The sequence below is a fragment of the Argopecten irradians genome, chromosome 4, assembly GCF_041381155.1.
Source record: "Argopecten irradians isolate NY chromosome 4, Ai_NY, whole genome shotgun sequence".
Classification (NCBI taxonomy): Eukaryota; Metazoa; Mollusca; class Bivalvia; order Pectinida; family Pectinidae; genus Argopecten; species Argopecten irradians.
In genome coordinates this window covers 27,770,468-27,792,888 of record NC_091137.1, presented here as the reverse complement: position 1 = coordinate 27,792,888, position 22,421 = coordinate 27,770,468, and the positions used below count along the sequence as shown (strand labels likewise).

Here is a 22,421-nt window from a genome sequence, read left to right as displayed (position 1 = left end):
GGGTGTGGCTGTTGTCAGAGGTCTCGCCTCTGATGCATTAATGATGAATTTGACATAATAAAAACACTATACGATCACAAACTTCGACTTCCATGTGTATGTTATTTAACAAATTTAACTCTTCAATGATACAATTAACAAATTTAACTCTTCAATGATACAATTACTTTTTGAATACTGAATTAGTTCTAGGCTGTAGGACATCATTTTCAAGGATAATTGTCCCATCATCATCAATATGCTTCAGCACAATGCAGATGCACATATACTGATATTGTTGACGTGTCCTGAGGACATTTTTGGCAATTAACCGTTTAGTTAGCCCACGTTTCACCTGTCATGGTTGACTAATGGTCCGTCCGATAGTTGTTATATAAACGTTTAATCCGAATCCCTACATTATCCTTTGGTATACAGCAGCAGGCAGTCAACAGTACAGAATGAAGTTTGTCGCGCTTTGTGTTATCCTTATCGTCGAGATGGTGATTGCAAGATGTTCGTATATTTTATTTCATTTATCTTTACATATCATATGTTTCTGATATATTTTATTATAATGCCTTTGATAATTTGAATTCATTCCGAAACAAAATCAAAGTACAAAGTGTATTCTCATTTAAAATTGGAGGTGGCTAAGAGGTGAAGGACTGGCAGCGTGGTTGCCGTTCTTGGTTTATTGAAATGATTATAAGATCAATTTTCCTTTAATTAAATGTGTTAAAGATGCTCCACCGCTGACAAATGGTATATTTTTTCACTTTTAAAAACAGGAGCAAACGATTTAGTATTTTTCTTCAGATACAAAAGTTACTTAAAGCTGACAGTTCAAGTTAAAAAAAAACATGCATTTAAAATTTAAAAAAAAAATGTAAGAACAAAAATGGCCAACAGGGGAATGTCTCATAAACGATTCTTGAAATACAAGTATACTTGTATAAAAAATCATTTTAATATTTTTTAACTTGCATTGTCAGCTTTAATTTAACCATTACCGCCACTGAAAAGTTTGAGCTTCTAATTTTACTTCAAGTTAAAAATATAAACAATAATTATTTGCATCCCGAAAAAAATCCGTGCCACTATATCCTATATGGAATGAAGTGCTGAATGTCCATGCACCAAAGGCGAAGTAAATTTTTTAAAATTATTTTTTTTTGTGTTTAGTATACATATATATATATATCATACATATATATATATACACGATTTAAACACCAATTATTGTTCAAATGATGAATATTATTTATGCTCTGTCGGCGGTGGAGCATCTTTAATATTTCCCATTAGCACCTCCGCGATTGACATGTAGGCAGGAACTTATTCTTCTATTGCAGCTCAAGTGGAGGAAATAGCAGCACAGAATGGTGTTGTGCAACCTTTTGGAACATTGAAGCCCCATTTTCTGGAAGATGAAAGCTTTGTCCCACGACAGTGTGTCGGCTCCATGTAAATATAAATCTGTTTAATTTACATTAATATTTCTTAACCGTAATAGAAACGTATTCTTGGAAATACAGTTTCCTTAACTACACAGAAAGTACATATAGTTGCATTGAGTAAATGATCGTAATCAATATCTAAGGAAATGTAAAATAAACAGAGATAAATATAACTACTGAAACACATACTGCAAACCTACTTCGATCATTAACGATTGAATACTGCATTTTTCGAAGACATTTGAATCAGATATTCCTCGCCGCGAACAAAGTGTTAACGTACATTATTGCACCATGTTTTAAATTTAAATAGCGCCATGTTTGGATTTTGTCTTTATAAATTAGCCCAGTATTATTTTATATGATAACTGTAACAAAAATCAATTTAATTCTTGTTATTTTACTCATTGAAGATAGTGTTTTATGTTGACACCAAATCAAAAGTAATCTTTTTATTTCAAAATTCCTTTTTTGATGTTTTCGAAAAGATAACATTACATTTTAAATATACCTGATAGCAATGATCATGACAATGACTTTAAATATCACAATAAAACCGTTGCTTAGGAACCCGAATATCGGATTTAGGATATGACCATGTTAACCACTTGATGTGTCTGCTCAACAGTTGTAAGTGTGTGACTCCCCAGGGTACCAATCTAACCGAGGACTTTGATATTGGCCTGGCCTACAAAACTGGCTGTGGTGAGTATTCAATTTAATTCAATTCAACTGCGGTTCATCAGAAAAGGCGCATGATTTTACCAATGCAAAGTGCAACAAAACTTAATTTACAATAACATACATACATGTATTTAACTCACAGAGAAACATACAGATACATCCAACACGTGCACGACCGCTACGCTAGTGTAGAGGGTGTTTCTATGTTTGTTTCAAACAGTATTTAATATTCTTTTTTCATGGCCATAACGATAAATTATCCTAGACTATGTAATTCTTTATTAGTTATTGTTTCCAGAAGCTAAATAAATTTCACTATGCTAAGTTAATTATGATAATATGTTTTGATAAAAAGGTATCTAATACCTTAATAATTATTGCATTCAATTATAAAATGGTACTCATCTTCAATATCATCATTGTTACAACGTATACATTTTCGATTGTGTCTATCTGCATTTCTATAATTACAAGTTTCTCAATCTAGTTGATGAGACGATAATCTAATTTTTGCAACATATCAGTTAAATCATTTTCTTACAAAGTGGTCAAAACGTAAATTGATAATCATGTAACAATGTCGACGTAGCATTACCAAAGCACGACAGTATTATACAAAGTACATAACGATGCATATCGAACATGGGAACACTACATCGAGGAATCAAACAACATCAAATGATTGTAGTAATATCCTTTATAATTGATAATGGGTAACTTTACGGACATGATATAGAAATTGGTTTGGTCGAAATTAATCCCGTCATCAGACTGTTCTCCAATACATGTATATTCGACTGGATTATGTATTTATTATGCCACTTTATCATTTGACAATCATAATATACCTACATTGACTTCACAGCATTGTCTTTTCAAAATTGTTTTATCGTTGTTTAATTCTGTGAAGGATTTTTGCAGTTCCTTATATTATGTAAATCTACTGTGGGGCAATTTCTGAATAAATACTGATTAAAAATTATTCTGATCTTCCTCAAAATATAACTCATGATTGACGTTTTGCCGTGTTTTATTTTCAGAATGTGTTCGAGATGAATACGAGTATTCTCTACTAGGAATCGTGGGCAAGATGTTCAGATGCACATCCATCGGCAGTTACCACCCTATTCAGTGTAGCGGAAGTATGTGTTACTGTGTGAATCGTGAGGGTCAACAAGTGGGACAGCAAACCGCCAACATTGGTAGTCAAGACCAGCTCAACTGTCCGGAATTGTAATAAATATGATTATCTAATGTACATGTGGGCATTTTGTTTTTCTTTTTCACATACACGACACCAGACTATAAAACAATGGGACATAATATTAGGTTTCATTGCTACATTTTTTTATTTCTTTCTTTTTTCTCTCTTTTTTGATGGACGAAAATATCGTGAAAATTCTACAATTACATGTAATTGTGAAAAGTGTCAGGTTTTTTGAAAAAAATATATATTGTTTTGTTATTTGATCGCCTGTTTACCGGCATATATTAATAATGTAAACAAACATTCTTTTGCGTGGAATTAACTTAAGCAAAATATGCGATTAAAGTAAATTTGCGAAAAATCCCTGTTAATAAATAGTTACCTAATTTACATTGAAACGCAATCATGCTCAGCTTTCACTCCGCGACAATAAATCTCCACGAACATATTTAAAAATGATAAATGCGTTTAGAGTTACTATGCTATTTTACAGTATACAGTAGTATTGGCGTACCCTGTTTTATTGACAGGACATTATTACATGTATTTGTATAATACACAATATTTTCACAAGTAAATATTTATATTGCGAGGTATCTGAGCAAGTTTGGTATAAGATATTATAAGGCCCCAGATAATTTACTTAACTAGCTGCTGCAAAAGTTTAATTCGATCCAAATTTGATGCAGTAAAAGTGAGCTATACCAAATCACGTTTAATGCTTTTTCCTTCCTGGTAACTATGGTACAGCAGTTGTTTCCACTCGATGTGTGTAATATCATTACCGAACGAAAGTCGGAATGTCCATGACCAATTGTCATCTCGTCACGTGGTGTTCTAGACGACGACGTTACAATTTGGGTTATCGTCTGTTCGTTTAAAAGATAGGAAACACATAAGCGATTTTCAATATAATTTAATTTGTTTTTAAAAAATTTTGGAATCCTTTCAGCCGGTCTGTATTTCTATATAGTTTTATCTCTGTATGGTGCACAAGAGGATGCTTCTTACGAATTATTCCGAATCATGAAAAATAAAATATACTATATATAATTGGGTTTTAAATAAAACAAATGCAATTATTAAAATATTTAATGAGAACAGACCATAATGTCCCGTAGCATTCTTTGTGACTGATTACATAGGTTTTAAAAATTTACTGTCCACCTTCATGTCATTCTGAGTTTTATTACCTCCCTTTTTTCTTTATTAGAATTGTCTCAAATATTAAAAAGAAATGACAACCAAATCGTTGGAGAAACATTTTATTACAACGATTTCTTATAACACCCATCAAAAACAAATATAATAACTTATTTTTAGTATTGATCTAATCATAATGATAATTACACTTATTCAGAGTAAGATTTACATTTGTAAAAAAATAGGTTGCTCAGTAAGGTGTATTTGACATAGGTATTAAATTTACACCATCAAAAAGATATATGGACTTGACATACATGTACAAACAACTAAAATATACCCCTTTTCATATCAATTGACATGAACATATACCAGATTTCAAAACTAGTCAAATAGTGTAGGCTTGTATTCGTAACTCTATTGTCAATGTTATATTTTTCTCGTGTGTTTCTAAAAATGGAATATACGAACATATCTAATATATTGCATAGAGATGAAAAAGTCCTTAGATGAAAAAGAATGTTTGGTAGTACTACCAAAATTCATAATATTTTCATCTACAATGCACTGAAATGAGTACATATGATCACACTAAGAAGCTAGATTTTGTCTACAAATTCATGTTAAAAAGTACAATATTATTAGTAAGTTTAAAGTGATTTCTGCAGGTATGTTTTCATCTAAACATATATAAGGTACAAAAAAGTAATATTTTTTTCAGCACATATATTCTGTGTTGTGACTGATATTTATGATGCAATACACAACTTTGTCCATTTAAATGTTTTTACAGCTTAATTCATCAAACCTGATAGTTTACGATAGATGAATGAAGACAAAATAACTTCACCATGTCAAACATTTTCGTCCAGTTATGGCACATATAACTTTAACGCTATCAAATCATAAAAGAATCAACATGACATGAAACTTGTTCCACACATCGATAAAGAAAGAGTTAAAATAAAGCATTAAATCTCGTTCAATGCTTATGTTGTTACTAAATATTTTTGCGAAGATGATTTAATTAATAAAAAGGAGATTTACATGAGGTATGTACAATTGTTGGTAAGTACGATTTTAAGCGTAGGCAATTGGAAACAACTAAAATTATCTACAAATGTAAGCTACTCTTAATTTTAAGTTTACAAAATAGATTCACTAAACTCCAAATGTAGCCTCTGCAAAGTTTAAATAGAAACCAGATTAAATAAACACATTTGTAACCTTTTCTGGATTACCTCCCCTTACCAATATCATTATCACTATTAACTGTTCATAATACACGTACAAGTACATACTTTTTTCTCCCTTTTTTTAAATTCGAAAAGCCCGCAAAACTAATTTACCAAATATAGTAATTCGTATATTCATCTTCACCAAAGGATATCAAACTTTTTTCACCTTACTGGCTCAGCATCCTGTTTTTCCTTGTGATAAAAATGCATTGGGTATATGTCCTGTAATATTTGTATTGATGTCCCGTGTATTTGTAAATATGTTAGGTGCAAAAACTAGAAAATAAAAGAAAAAAAGAAAAAAGGGAAATTACACATCTTTGTATTTTTTTCGCAAATACATTAAAGCCATAAAAACCATCGCGCCTCTTACTTATAGACGAAAATACAAAAGGAAAAAGGAACTCTTCTAGGTTTTATACAGCATCTAATCGTTTAAGTTATACATAGTTTAACCACCAAAATATAATCCCTTAAATTAAATAAAACTATTAACAAACTACATTCGTCAACTTGTATGCTACAGTTAGACAAGGAAGTAGATAAAGACGGTTTTATGGAGCTTTACAGGACTTATGTACAAAAATGTAAAAAGCAAAATCAATATAAAAGTTTTGTGATATGTCCAAAACCTTAATAACAGTACCAAAAATACTACGATTCGTTTAAATCATAGACAAAATGCAAAATACCCTTTTTCAAGTTTTAAGGGAAATCTTACTCCTATCAAGGGAAAAACTAAAACTATATTAGTGTCCATAGAAAAGTTTTAAACAAGAATTAATCAAACGGGCAAAGCAGTTCAACTGTACATTGTGAATCATGTCTAAAGTGTTACAAGCCGTCATATTATTTGAGTGTTAAATACCAATATTAACTTTTTATTCAAAATTCTAAACAACGCCACAATACTTAGGCAAGCAACCATTTGTCCATAATAACTAGAAAACAATTCGACTCGTTATCAATTTGTGAATGTATTTTCAAAACACGACTTATAGAGAAACAATTTCACACAATTTCCCCCAAGAAAACCACATAATCTATTCGTGAACGTATGTCCAAATGTCTAGTTACATGGAAATAGTTTCGGCCAATTTCCCCCAGAAAACCACATTGCCTTGCTACTGCCTATTAGGTCCGTCAACGTCAGCGGAAGGTGTGTCGGTTCTACATTGTCATAGAACACTAGCAGCAGAACAGACTTCCCTTCCCTCGCATAAATACTCTCCATTCGAGCCATGTTGAATTCGTACATGCACCAGTAGGATTTCAGATAGCTTTTGGATACGATTACAATTGTTTTTCTGCTCTGGTGAATGGCTTTTGTAATGTTTTCAGCTATATCATGTCCTGGTATAAAGTCCCGCTGGTGTAAACATAGAGTCAACCCATTTTGTCGTTCAAGGTTATTCAAGAGGTCACCCCTAACAAAGCGACCATCTTTTTCGCAGTACGATACAAAGGCATCATAAGGATATTCATCTCTGTCCTCATGGTCGGTCACCAGACTGCTGTATCCTCTGTATTTTGTTTTCGTCATATAATATAAATACCTTATCTTCTATCGATAACGATACACGATACCAGACAGAATCAAAGAGATGGCTAGACATACAACAAGCGTGGTGCCCACTTTCAGACCGGTATATTTGTTACATAATGTCTTTAATCTTATCAAAACATTTTCAAAATCTGAGATATTCCCGGTAGTCTCATCTGGGAATCGGCATTCATAGCTTTGAACGTCATCGAACGTTTTCCTCCTGTCGCCAAGCCGTTGCAGGAATTCCAGTGTCTCGCAAGAACATTGTAGATTATTTCCATATAAGTTCACTGTTAGATTATGACTCCTACGACCGTCTAATTGTTTCCGGGTGTGATTATCTAGTAGTGGTAGTCGATTATTTTAGAGATTTAAGTATTGCAAATGATTCACGTGTTCACATTTTATGTCAAATATTAGCATTTCATTTTTACTAACATTCAATATTTGAAGTTGATTTTGGCTCTTCAGCAGAAGTTTTGGAACTTCTTGAATTCTATTCCATGACAAATCCAATATTTTCAGATGTCCGAAACGCTGAAAAATATGTCCATTTGCATCGATCTTCAGAACATTTCCCAGTAGATTGTCGTGTAAAATGAGCTTTTCCCAGTTTTGACAATTGTCAAAGAAATTATCTGATATATATGTACAATAGTTACTGGACCCATCTATAAACTTTACATTATCGATATTGAGCACTGTCCCTTTCCATGAGTGCAATATATTTCCGTGAAAGTCGACACGAGTTAAGTTGTTTGGCCCAAGATTAACAGTTCCTATTTCATATTCTAGCCTACATTTGAAGAATACCAAATCTCTAAGGTTAGTGGGAACAGGGAAATTCATTGACAGTGATTCGATTTCGTTATATGGTGCCCGGACGTCGCTTGGTTTAGATACTTGTGACACATCGCTAGGGTTGGCGGATGACGTCTGTCGGATGTTGTTAACATTATTAGATGATGAGTTGCGCCAGATAATAGAGGTGGAAGACAATACGTCTAAGTTGTGGGATTTAGATGGGGGCGCTCTCCAGTCATTACATTCCCTAGAACCAGTGTTGGGGTCATGTGATATGTATTGTCTACTACCGTCAAAGTACTTTAAATTAACAGCACTGGCAAATTCAAATACATAATCACCAAAAGTAAGTCTGTTACCGTTTACCGAAATGAACCGTAAACTTTTAGGTAATAACAAAACAACACCAACCTCCGGAATGGACAATCTATTATTGTTTAAGTATAATCTTGTAAGGTGTGTATGGTTCCTCAAGTTTACGACATCAGCTACATATATCGAAGTTCCTGGCCCATAGTCACAGTGGATCCTACTTATATCTAGGGTATGGATGGGTAAAACCTTCAGATCACTCGTCAAGTTCGACATCACGCCGAATGTTAGTCTGTCATTGTTAGATACGTTTGAATAGTACAACTGAGTGAGCTGCCGAAAAGTTCCGTTTTCAATAAGTTTTGACAATAAGACAAACTCTGATTACGCACAAACGTCACGTTCTCAAAGTAATTAGATCGTAAGGCCGATAATTCACAATGGCTGCTTCACCACCTAAGTGTAGTACATCTAGATGTAGAAGATCCTTGAATTTACCAGGAAATTCTGTTTGATCTACCCCGTGCAGTAGACATGTCTTCAGCGCTACAATATCTCCTATACTCATTGGGTATGTGATATTATCTTGTCGTGATCCATCTAACACATTGTTACCTTGTAAATTGAGATATGTTAGACTTTTCAATCCTTTGAATACGTTCCTTGGAAAAACATATGGTTTATAGTTCAATACGTTGTTACTCAAATCCAGATGAAGTAGAGAATCCATGTTCCTAAATGGACTGTTAACAAACTTCTCAAGTTTATTTTCTGAAATATCTAGGTACAAAACAGAACGTGGAACTTTACCTTCTTTTATACTAAGATATCTAATATTGTTTTTCTGCAATATAATTTTGGTGACGTTAGAGTAGAATTTCGGAATACTGGAAATGTTCAGATTTGAGCAATCTGCTACCAATCCGATATCTTCAGACCCGTTACATCGACATCTTACGTTCATATCTGTACTTTATTATATGTAACAGTTCAGATATTGATCTTGGTCATCTATGCCTAATTTGTACCCCATCTTTGCTGTTTAGTTCAAATATTTGTTCTCCAATCTTATTTTTATTGATGTTTATCAATAACACATGATGTTATTCTATCAAACTTGAAATATTGGAGAAGTCATTAATAAATGACATTTAACAACTAATATTGTCTCCATTATTATTCCTTTGAGTACAGCAAACATAGCTTCGGTCACTTTGCTCTCTGTTACGAAACTGAGATGACATAAATGACATTTATTTACCATGGTAAAATAAATAGATTTATGTCAGGCTGTTTCATTTTTTACTTTCCTAATTTGTAAGTGGGGCCCCGCGCCCTTAGGTGTGTTTACTTATACACACATGCAAGGTCACAGTGTACATGTGCCTGCGTGATGGAATTTCCCCAAATTAGCTTGACCCCTGGTCAGTGCGAGAGAGTAATTGATTGGTCAGCCAATCAGATGCTTTGCTTACAGCCTCCGGACCAATCACTGAGGGCGTTGACCTTTCTTTGTCCTCGGTGGCGTCACTATCGCATTACCATCTTAGCCAGCGTGAAGATTTTTGTCTGTGTCTAATTAAGATTATCCATAATCTACAAGAATTCTTTCAATTTCCCTCCCATCTTTCCCGCCCCTTTTTCATATCTATTTATTCCTTTTATTGGATGTGATTGGGCAGGTTATATGGTTTACGAATATTGTCTTATCAACAGAGACAATTTTTTCACAGACCTATGTTGTATTTTGTAGTTTTTAATTTTTGCCTAATTTGTACCCCATCTTTGCTGTTTAGTTCAAATATTTGTTCTCCAATCTTATTTTTATTGATGTTTATCAATAACACATGATGTTATTCTATCAAACTTGAAATATTGGAGAAGTCATTAATAAATGACATTTAACAACTAATATTGTCTCCATTATTATTCCTTTGAGTACAGCAAACATAGCTTCGGTCACTTTGCTCTCTGTTACGAAACTGAGATGACATAAAATTTAGTCTTTCACTTATTGTTTACGATTTTAAGATAAAATATACTGTTTAGCATGTGATTATAAAAAGTTTTTTGCCTGTAATTAAAGAAATTTGACTTATATAATAAAATCAATCCAAAAGCTGTTATTTTTTTATCTTACTTATATCTTTGATTTCTCCTGGCCAGAATATCATGATATTACGTGTCATACTCAACACAATATGTCATTGGATGGTTGGGTTGCCGATTGGTGCGGTGGGTAACAACATCTTCACGAGCTGGCGATACTCTCGTCTGCTTTCTCTATGCGGGTTCAAGACCGGCTAAAGCGGTTATCTAGTTCAATGTGATGCTGTAATTTATACATACAGACATACCATATGGTATCAAACAATGATATAAATAAGTGGTACTTGTGGTATCAAAAAGAGATATAAACTGTACCAAAAGTGACGCCGTAATGTATATCTACAGAGATGCTTACGGTATCAAAAAGATAAGAAATCTACAGAAGGAACAAGACTTCCTTAATGATAAAGTCTCAGTATATCTTGACACCATAAATGGACAATCTGCAAACTGAACATCAATATTCCTTATGGAATATTCACAGTGTACTCGCGGTGCTCGCTCTCCAAACACAAAGGAATAAAAGATTTGGAATGGATTTGATGTCGTCAGTCCTGAAAATCCTTGAAAAACATAATCGCATACAAATCGCACATTTGTGAGGTACGTATCGCAAAGCGCATATCTTACACTGTTGGGTGGATTAATATTATCAAATCATTTGACGGCGGAATGTCATCGTCATTAAGCCGCATAAAAAGAGTTTCCGGAAAATTGACCCGCCATTAGTATTTCTTTTATTTCACATAATATGTTGATTGTATTACAACGTATATTAGCAACTAGTGTTTAACTTCATACATGTATGATGATCAATGTTTAGGAGTGGGTACGTTTATTGTGTATAATATAATATATATATATACAGGTCCATATGTATACGTGGGCATACTGTACTGCACGGACAAAAGTTGCGAATATTTGGGGGATATTACCCCATCTTTATTCAATAACAATGGTATGTTTTATTTCGTTGTTCAAAAACGAATATCTTCATCCCGTTATACACCTCAACATTATTTCAAGGACCATTACGGAAATTATACACAATGGTTTGTTTGTATAAAAGTACTTGAGGACTGAAAGTTCCTCAATGCAGATAAGATGTTTGTAGTCAAAGTTATCATTGAAATGTGTTAGAAATGGAATCAGGAAAATACTTCCTGAAAATATTATTTAGGCGGTCAAGTAGAAATATAACACATCCCGATGTGTATATGTCTTTGCTACGTGTAATTAACTTATTAAAAGATCTAAAAATAGGACGCTAGAATATAAAATGTATTGTGGTGTAAATGTATATACATGTATGTATCTTTACATGTATCCTGAGTTATTGTTTTAGTTTACGAACATACAATGCGATTGCCGTTTTTTTCGATTTTGAGTTATTATTTGTTTGACAAACGACATTATTGATTTTAAATGTGAATGCATTGTATGGTTAGTCTGACTTAAATTTCAATACAAAATATCTTTAATCATCTCCTTCATGTTGAGAAGTATGGTTCATGTAATGATAGTGTTATATTAGGCAACCAGTGAATATTTCATGTGTGACGTTTTGATGATTAGTGTAATGTGTACACTATCATTATCATCAGATAAACGACCAGGCAGCATAAGTGAACAAAGGTGTAAAAAAAGGTAAAATTTATCTTCGAATTGAAAGTCAAAGATCGATGCTCGATATCGACACTGCTGATTATACAACACTATGCTAAACCATAGTAATTGATCCGAAATGACTCGATCTCGTTACTATTTCCCTAATACCTAGACATATGAGAATCATCAGCAACAAACACCACCAACAACAAGGTTTGTCTTTCATATATGCAAGCTACATTGTACTCTGTATTTTACTTTCAAACAGTACTTTGTTGTGGCAAGAAACAATACTACTGATCAAAGATAGTTTGAAATGTTTTATCATAAACTACTGAAAATCTGGAAATATTGATTCTAAATTGGCCTTCAAATTTCAATTCAATTGTGAAATATAAAAGTCCTTTTTATTATTTCGCACATTTTATTTCTAGGTTGAAGGGCATTATTTTATGTATTGTCATTTCCAAATTTTGTAGACGAGTGCACGCGATAACACTTGTATGTATCCAATAAAAACTACGTATACTGTTAATTACATGTACGTTAAAAAGTACTATATATGTTGTCTACCCATTTTGCAGCTGGTCCTTTCATAGTAATTTACTGTCGATAAAATCATTCTAGTAATTTATGATTTGTAGATCCAATTGTGTAATTATTTTTTGATACGTCATCAGTGAATTATTTTATTATTTTGATATTAGTTATTAATTAGGTAATTATCTCAGAGACGATAAAATATATTATTATTATTGTATATAGCTATCCATGACTGTGGACCACTGCATTATTTCTCACTTACTACTCAAATGACATTCCTATTGAGGCAACTTTCGTCCTTAATTGACACTATTCTTGACCAGGAAGAATTTGACAAAAAAAACATACGAAAACCAACTTAAATTATATCAATTTATTTGAAAATTAAAACATTCAAAACTCCGATTAAAAAATAAGATATTAATATCTTAAGTACAAATTTAGGTTGCAAAGTAACGTATTAATTGACACAGGAACATTTGTATGTATACAATCAAAATATGTTTGGACATACTATAAAGACAATCAAAACACGGTTATAATATGAAACAAAACTTCTTATTACAAAGCTTTACAAAACGATATTCCCTGTTAACGCATTCCATCAACATACTCTATAGAATATACACACTTCATTATATTGAATATTGACTAATGTGTAGATTGATACGTAACATTATGTTTCATGGGTAAGCTGACGCTGTTATAATAACCTTACAAGTAGGAATTGTGAAATTTCTAAGTTCTATGCAAGTCTTACCTCCTAACTTCTATTACACTAAACAGCATGATGCGATATCAGCGTCAGGTTACATGAGGTGTCCTAAACCTTAAATCAGGACGATGACTTCACTATTCTAATGTGTAGATTGATACGTAACATTATGTTTCATGGGTAAGCTGACGCTGTAATAAATAACCTTGCAAGCTTACAAGTGTCCAAAACCGTTAATCAGCACTATAATGCGGACAGTATTCGTCAATGTTCTAAGTGGGCTAAACACGACTATTATGAACACACGAGACTACGGCGGTACTCATCATCAGTATACAAAACCTATAGAAGTAAGGCCATCCTTACATAATCAAGCTATCTATACATTATTGTACGAGCTACACCAATACAAAACCGAAATCATTAAAGCCTAGAAATTATTAAATGATTAACAAAATATCTCATCACTCACAAACGAAACAATTAGACTAAGGTAAAAATGCTTGTTCTATTGAACATTTGATTTTGCCGACAAACACTAAGAACATGCTTTAGCTTACAGGCGAACAGTAAAAACCGGACAATGGTCTAGGTTTTTGTCACTTTTACCACCTTACTTGCATACAAAACAAATAAACCATGATCAGCGTTAAAGTGTCATGCAATGTTTGGTTTGGTTTATGTATTTTACTTTCTATTAACAGCCAGGGTCATGTAAGGACGGTCTCCCGTGTATGTGATGTGTTATATGAGAGATGCGTGTTTTTGGAGATATTGGTATGTTCGTGTTGTATCGTCTTGTATAGTGGAACTCTTGTCATTTCTTACTGTGTTATGTCACTGTAGAATGCCACAGAAGACATCGAGCAACACACCCCACCGGTCACATTATACGGCAGACAGAACCCAGACCCTACCTTAAAGGGGCGAACGCCAACCGAATCTCAAATTCAGTCGCCTTAACATCACCCAATAGAGGCAGCGGGTACAATTCTAACGTCCTACCTGCAGGGCCAATCACGAGGCGTCCAAACCTTAACTAGATGCAAAATGATCCGAATCGTTCCTTATTACAGGTAAAGTAATACTATCAAGGGAACTAAAACTTTATCAGTTTCAATGGGGAGGTTTTACAATGTCATTCAAATACCTCCAGAAAACAACATTCCCCTGCTCGTCGTGCGGATATTCAATATAGAAGTTTCTGTTTATCAGGTCCATCATCGTCAGCGGGAGGTCTTCCGGTCTTACATTACCATAGAACACCAAGAACAGAACAGACGCCCCTTTCCTCGCATAAATGCTCTCCATACGAGCTATATTGAATTGATATTCGCACATGCTGCATTTCATATAGCTTTCGGATACTATTACAATAGTTTTTCTGCTCTTCCGAATGGCTGTTGCCAGATGTTCAAAAATAGATTCTCCTGCTTGAAAGTTCCGCTGGAGTGTACACAGGTTTAAGTCATAGGTATTTTCAAGATTTTGCAAAAGGTCTTGATAAACAAAGCATTCATCTTCTTCAGAATGTGATACAAAAGCATCATAGCGATATTCGTCATTGTTCGTAGTCAAAGTGACGTATTCCATATATTTTGATTTTGTCATATAATATACATACCTTATCCTCCATCGATAACGATATACGATACCAGAGAGGATCAAAGAGACGGCTAGGAATACAGCAACGCCCACTATCAAACCAGTATATTTGTGGCAAGATTTCATTAAGTCTGTCACAACATCTTCAAAATCTGAAAAATTCCTGATGTTTTCATCTGGGAATTGGCATTGATATCTTTGAAAGTCATCAAATTTATCCCTCTTGTCGCCAAGCCATTGCAGGAATTCCAGTGTTTCACAAGAACATTGTAGTTTATTTCCATATAAGTTAACTGTTAGATTATGACTCCTACCACCGTCTATTTGTTTCCGGGTTTGTTTGCTTAATAGGGATAGGCGATTTTTAGAAAGATTTAAGTATTGCAAATTATTCATGTGTTCAAATTTTAGGTCGAATGTGAGCATTTCATTATTACTAATATTTAATATTTGAAGTTCATTTTGATTCTTAAGCAAAAGGTTTGGAACTTCTTGAATTCTATTCCATGATAAGTCCAATACTTTCAGGTGTACGAGACGACGGAAAATGTTTCCATTTCCATCGGTCTTCAGAACATTTCCCAGTAGATTGTCGTGTAAAAGGAGTTCTTCTAAGTTTTCAGAATGGTCAAAGAAACTATCTGATATATATGTACAAAAGTTATTGGATCCGTCAATAATCTTTACCTTGTTAATGTTTAGCATTGTTCCTTTCCAAGAGTGTAATAGGTTTCCATGAAGGTCAACACGGGTTAAGTTGTTTGGCCCAAGAGGAACAGTTCCTATTTCATAATCTAACACGCATTCAAAGAAAATCAACTCTCTAAGGTTAGTTGGAACAGGGAATGTACGTGCTTGTGTCAAACTGGTGTGTATCGCAGAAGACGTCTGCCAGATGTTATTACTGTGTTTATATGAAAAGAGTCGGTTTTGGTTGATTGATTTACTTCCTTGTAAATGGTTAAATTTAGGTGGGGGCGCCCTCCAGTCATCACAATCCATAGAACCAGTGTCGGGGTCATGCGATATGTATTGTCTGCTACCGTCAAAGTACTCTAAATTAACAGCGCTGGCAAATTCAAATACGTAAGAACCAAATGTAAGTCTATTCCTGTTTGCCGAAATGAATCGTAAACTTTTTGGTAATAACGAAATAACACCAAACTCCGGAAGAGACAATCTATTATTGTTTAAGTATAATCTCGTAAGGTATGTATGGTTCCTCAAGTTTACGACATCAGCTACATATATCGAAGTTCCTGGCCCATAGTCACAATGGATCCTACTTATATCTAGGGTATGGATGGGTAAAGCCTTCAAATCACTCGTCAAGTTTGACATCACGCCGAATGTTAGTCTGTCATTGTTAGATACATTTAAAAAGTATAACTGAGTGAGCTTGAGGAACGTTCCGTTTTCAATAAAGCGAATCTGACAATAAGACAAACTTAGATTACGCACAGATGTCACGTTCTCAAAGTAATTAGATCGTAAGATCGGTAATTCACAAGTGGCTGCTTCATTACCTAAATCTAGTACTTCTAGGTGTAGTAGATCCTTGAATTCGCTTGGAAATCCTGTTTGATCTACCCCGTCCAGTAGGCATGTCGTAAGCATCGCAATATCTCCTATACTCACTGGATATGACAAATTATCTGGATGTAATGTATTTAACACATTGTTACCTTGTAAATTGAGATATGATAAACTTTTCAATCCTTTGAATACGTTCCTTGGAAAAACATTTGGCATGTACTTTAATAAATTGTTACTGAGATCCAGGTAAACTAAAGAATCCATGCTCCTAAATGGATTGTCAACAAAAGTTTCCAGTTTATTTTCTGAAATATCCAGGTACAAAACAGATCTTGGAAACTGTCTGTCCTCTATTTTGAGATGTTTAATATTGTTTCTCTGTAATAAAATCTTGGTGACGTTTGAGTAGAATTTCGGAATACTGGACATATTAAGGTTGGAGCAATCGGCTACCAAGCCGGTACCATCTGACACGTTACATCGACATCTTACATCCGATACACAGTGTTGATGATCTGACATACCAGTATGTCCATTTGCTGTGACCATCATCACCACAGTTAAAGCAACTGTAAATCAAAAGAAAGGATTTTATTAATATAAATCTGGCATACGTATTAGATAATATTACACCAATGCATAGTAGTTCGCATAAAGATAGGCACAGGCATACCTGCTTTTCGCTGGTATAGTGAGACCGAGTGGACTGCGACAATATAGTTCAGTGTGATAGCATTTAAAGCAAACAAGTGATACCACTATTACAAAAAGACCAAGAACGACAACACTTCATGCACTCCACACACGCACGCATACGGTAAGGAAGGGCCGCTTTAGAATCAAAACAGAACAAGTAATTGATTTACAGATGTATGTCTACTAGCGTTCTTATCAGCGACCAATCTGAGCCAAGTACCCATTCACGCCATCACATGCGTATTTGTGCGAATTTCCATGAATAACGCCATCTTCTGATGGGAGATGCTACCATTCAGGTTTCCATAAACTATAACTTTAATATTTCTGTGTAATCATAAATATAAATGCAAATACGATGAGGAAAATTGGTACTTGGCGAGAATTGGTCACTGACCAGTACAGCTCAAATCTTCACAGAAGAATGGAATACAAAATGTAGTTTTAGATCATTCAAACATTATGCAAATACATTGTATAACATTTTGATGCGGTCGATACATAGTTATATCGACAAAAGAAAAAATATTAAATGAAGGCGTAGTCTGAGGTCGATGTTTTTCTGTGGTCGATATACATTGAAACCATGTTTTTACCGAAATCAAAATGCTGTAATTGTTTTATCATTTTTCTGGATTTTTTTACATTTTGAATTGAGTGTGAATCTTAATAAGCCTCAAACTGTAAATTCTGCTTCATGATGACAGTTATGATATTATGATTTTTAACATATTTAATTTAATAAAAACATCAATTTTGCACTAAACGCTTTTATTATATGCACCTGGTACATATGTGTTTGTAAATGCATACACGTTCATGTACACCTGTAGCTCCATGTTCAGGACACAGTCACAGCATAGATGGAAATTTAAAATAAACACCAAACGTATTCATTATTCAATGACTCAATGATTGTCATTCTATTTTTCCTACTCCCCTACCATGTTTATGGTGAAATTTAAAAGTTTAAAGGCACAACATAAGTGACTTTTCGGATTTTTTTTGTTCCCTCTGCATAGAATTTGACTAAAGCCATTTAAGAGATGTAACTGACACCAACTGTGAAGTTTCGAAAAAGAAATATTTTAAAAAAAAATGATAATAAAAAAGAAGTCTACGGGAATTCTCGATTTCTGGAAAAGATCACATGACCCGATCGATACTAGCTTCAGGCCTATGTACGAAACGCTTGTTCACTGTATGGTAACGGGATCCGGCCCTGGTTGTTTGGTATCTACTTCCGGAAAAATCGTACCTAAACAAATGAGAGGGGTACGTGCTAAATCGCTTTAAAAACTCGATAGTATTTCATTTGTTTATTGAAACCTATAAAAAATTAGAACAGTGAAAGCTTAACATTTTAATATGTCCAACAATTGTATGTGAAAATGAGAATAAAGTCTCTCAGTTTGTATTCAAACATGTAACCTGGATAGTATTTCCGTGCAAAACTGAGAAAAATGCGTGAGAATATGAACATATCTCAAGATATCGTATGCATTTCTTTAAGATAAGATGTTGAATGAAGAATTAGGATAGAACAAAAACTATCTACCACTTTAAATTTATCGTAAATACGTCCTTTGTGCCATAACCTATGATGTTTAGTGAGCATGTTATGACTAGAGTGTACGTGTTTGGTACGCACAAAATTCCGGTTTGGTATTCATTAGTATACGGTTGGGTATAACAACCTAGTAAAATTTGAATCACAAACAGGGAGCCGCAAATAAAGCGTGGCATAATCCCCGCGCTTCACAGTTGGTATGAAAACCCAGATATCAAGCTCAAAGTAAGAGTTATTAATGCTTGTATTGTAAAACTGAAAAAAATCACCAGCCGGTGACAAAAATAAACACTAATTTGGTGTTTTGACTAGTTTCCAAGACTACAAAAAATAATACCAAAAATTGAAGGTTGGCAATAGCAAAAGGCACAACTATGGCATTTGTCTGATATATACACAGAAAACGCGTTTCGCAGGGGATAATAAAATCCGATTTACTGAAGGAACGAACAAACGATCAAAGTAACGAACGAGCAAAAAAGGACGCACGAAAGAAATCTTTTTTTTTTTTCTTTTTTTTTTTGCCAGACTACTTTCGTACGAAACACTTTATGATTTTATAATTATAAATTATCAGCAAATAAATATACATTTCCGGTAGATCGTTCACGAATATTACGGACAGTAGTGGGCCCAGCACGGATCCTTGAGGAATTGCTGATGAAACGTCTTTCCAAGGATTTCATATACGTCTTTGTTCTTTTCAATAGGAATGCGGTTTAAATAGAGGTAGGGCAGTCGACCAACTGAAATGACACCACAGCCAGTAAATCATGAAGAATTGGATATAAGCTGTTTTCATAAAAATGAATACTTGAATAAACATCGTTCGTTTCGCCCTGTAGATAACATCACTGGAGAGATTATAATGTTAATAAATTGGTTTAAAAATGTAAGGACATCAATATTAATTTTATATGTTATAAAATGCGTATCTGTTAATAGAACACAAAGATAATGTGTCTCCTCCCCTGGGGATGAAAAAAATAATATAAATAACCAAACAAATATCATGTGTAAACATTACGCATGAGTATGGAAGCATAAAAGTGTCTAAGACTTGATTTGTATTTAAAATGCTTAAAATAATTGATTGTCGCGTACTTGTTATAGGGTGTTGTGTTTTTTTCCGGCTTTCCCCGATATATACTTTGATATGAAGAAGCTACATATTGTATATATGTTACAGCTACCAAACACAGGATCACAAACTTACATATATATAAATTTAATTGTTTTCTATGGTGGTAATTATAAATCGGCTCTTGCTGTGTAATATGTTAATCTTACTGCGCGAAATGATAATACTGTCCTAAAGTTATCCTATGTTTTTATTAGTGATTCAAATCTGTAACCAGGTTGTTATACCCAACCGTATACTAATGAATACCAAACCGGAATTTTGTGCGTACCAAACACGTACACTCTAGTCATAACCTGCTCACTAAATATCATCGATTATGGCACACAAGATGTATTAATGATAAATTTGAAGTGATATATAGTTTTGTTCTTTCCTAATTCTTCATTCAACATCTTAATCTAACAAAAATGCATCCGATATCTTGAGATATGTTCATATTCTCACGCATTTTTCTCCGTTTTGCATGGAAATACTATCCAGGTTACATGTTTGAATACAAACTGAGAGACTTTATTTTCATTTTCACATACAATTGTTGGACATATTAAAATGTTAAGCTTTCACTGTTCTAATTTTTGATAGGTTTCAATAAACAAATGAAATACTATCGATTTTCTAAAGCGATTTAGCACCTACCCCTCTCTTTGTTTAGGTACGATATTTCCGGAAGTAGATACCAAACAACCGGGGCCGGATCCCGTTACCATACAGTGTTGTTGTGATTGTCGTGACCCGATCGACTTCTCACGGGTAAAACAGAATCAAACATGTTAGCGGCTAGTGTAGAAAATGTGTACACTTTACACAGTGCCTTTACACAGGTACGTACCTGGCACGAATTTCTTACCAACAGTATATACATAAATCAATTAATTCTCTTTAAGGTAAGATATGCGTCACTGATATGGAGAGCCCGTTTATTAAAAAGAAAACACGTAATATAAAGATATGTTCGTTTTACTCTACCGTAAAGTTCATACCCTTACTATAATACACACATATATATTCTGTTGGTTAGAAATTTGTGCCAGGTCCCTTTGAACCTATATATGAAATGCTTCGGTTAATGTCGGTTTTACAATTGCGACTATTTCAAGATGGCAGATATGTTCACAAGACGATTTTTGACTGTTCGATATCGTACGTTTATCTGCATGGAATAATGTCAAAATGCACGTATGTCATCTTGTTCTAGGTCATTGGTGCAATGTTTGATCATTATATATGTTTGTGATTACAAAACAAAAACAAAAATGAAAACATATGTATATTGGGCCAGTAAACTTTAGGCCTGGTCATCAGCTGGAAGTCATCATCATTTTTATAGGAATTGGTACCGTTGACGTCGTCTATAATATTGTTTGGTTACGTCTCAAACTTAGCGCGTTTGATTCAAAGATTCATAAACACAAAGCGTTTTGGTAACGTTGACGATAATGTTATTTAAAAATAACTGTGCAATACAGTTTTTTCTATATGTAGTTTTTTATCGGTGATCACGTGGCGTATTTTTGACCAATGAGAAGTGACAAAAAGTTCAGAAACAATAATAAATAGCATTTATCTGGTTTATTGATTATTTTATATTCTACATAGGAATTTTGATATAATTTATACACCGGCTGCACTTAACTGTTATTGTTATACGGTTCTGAAATGAATATAATCAAATAATATGCAATCAATAAACAAGGAAGTCAATAAGACTCTTTTTTTTCTTCAATGGATACGATTTTACCTAGAGTAGAATCTCGAGTCATTCAATATTCAACAATTACAATAATTAAGGACAAAAAAGAACAATGAAAACTTACCACATATGACTCTTACTGCGGCCATATTTAGGTCGGTAATCGTGTAGACTCGTGGACTAGTAGTGGATATAATTGACACTCACCGTTCTAGGACACACAGACTGGTTTCTCCGATATGTGCACTGGAATATATACATGAAAAAATGAGAGGAATTTAGCACCCACTTGGCTGTTATCTGGATAGGGAACACCTGAAATATAATCGATAAAAAATGAAAGAAGATATTTGGGTAACTATATACCTATCTGTCAAATTGAACAAATTGAAGCGTAAGGATATCAAAGTCTTGGTGTTTGAACTATTACATAAACGCTCAAGTCTCACGCTAACGTTTTATTTCGATCTGCATTAAAGCTGACAATGCAAGTTAAAATCATTAAAATGATTTCGTTATATTTTTTTCTTTTATTTCAAATGCATGGTTTTAACTTGCATTGTCAGCTTTAAGTATTGCTCTGATAAGCTTTGAAATAATGATAATCTATAGATTTAACAAAAACTTCAGGTTATTGTCTTATGTCAACTTTTTATTATTTTAAATAATGTGTATATTATACAACCTGTATGCCTACTATTAAAAAGATGGGAATCATTAAGAGTATAATTATGTTAAGACATAGATATACTGAACACTATGCAAAGTGATATCTTATGTATGATACACATCATACTCTGATTTTATTTATACAGAAAAAAATACAATTCTA

At 33.7% G+C, this 22,421-nt stretch overlaps 2 protein-coding genes and 1 pseudogene across 3 annotated transcripts; 1 reads left to right on the top strand and 2 right to left on the bottom strand.

Annotated features, from left to right (window-relative positions):
- The first annotated feature begins 374 nt into the window (after positions 1 to 374).
- On the top strand, positions 375 to 3,381 carry LOC138322455 (thyroglobulin-like). The gene is made up of 4 exons (XM_069266482.1): positions 375 to 495; positions 1,335 to 1,446; positions 2,068 to 2,144; positions 3,164 to 3,381. Exons 1-4 carry the CDS (start codon positions 441 to 443, stop codon positions 3,358 to 3,360), a joined length of 441 nt encoding a protein of 146 aa, XP_069122583.1. The 5' UTR covers positions 375 to 440; the 3' UTR covers positions 3,361 to 3,381.
- Positions 3,382 to 7,753: 4,372 nt separating this feature from the next.
- Positions 7,754 to 10,028, bottom strand: LOC138322209 (toll-like receptor 4; annotated as a pseudogene).
- Positions 10,029 to 12,991: 2,963 nt separating this feature from the next.
- Positions 12,992 to 21,845, bottom strand: LOC138321156 (toll-like receptor 4). 2 transcript variants are annotated; one of them, XM_069264615.1, is made up of 2 exons: positions 21,797 to 21,845; positions 12,992 to 17,058 (listed from the first exon to the last, which is right to left on the bottom strand). In XM_069264615.1, exon 2 carries the CDS (start codon positions 17,039 to 17,041, stop codon positions 14,465 to 14,467), a length of 2,577 nt encoding a protein of 858 aa, XP_069120716.1. In that variant the 5' UTR covers positions 17,042 to 17,058; positions 21,797 to 21,845; the 3' UTR covers positions 12,992 to 14,464. The 2 variants fall into 2 exon arrangements, with proteins under 2 accessions (XP_069120716.1, XP_069120715.1); XM_069264614.1 differs by having other exon boundaries at positions 21,714 to 21,835.
- Between the last annotated feature and the right edge of the window lie 576 nt (positions 21,846 to 22,421).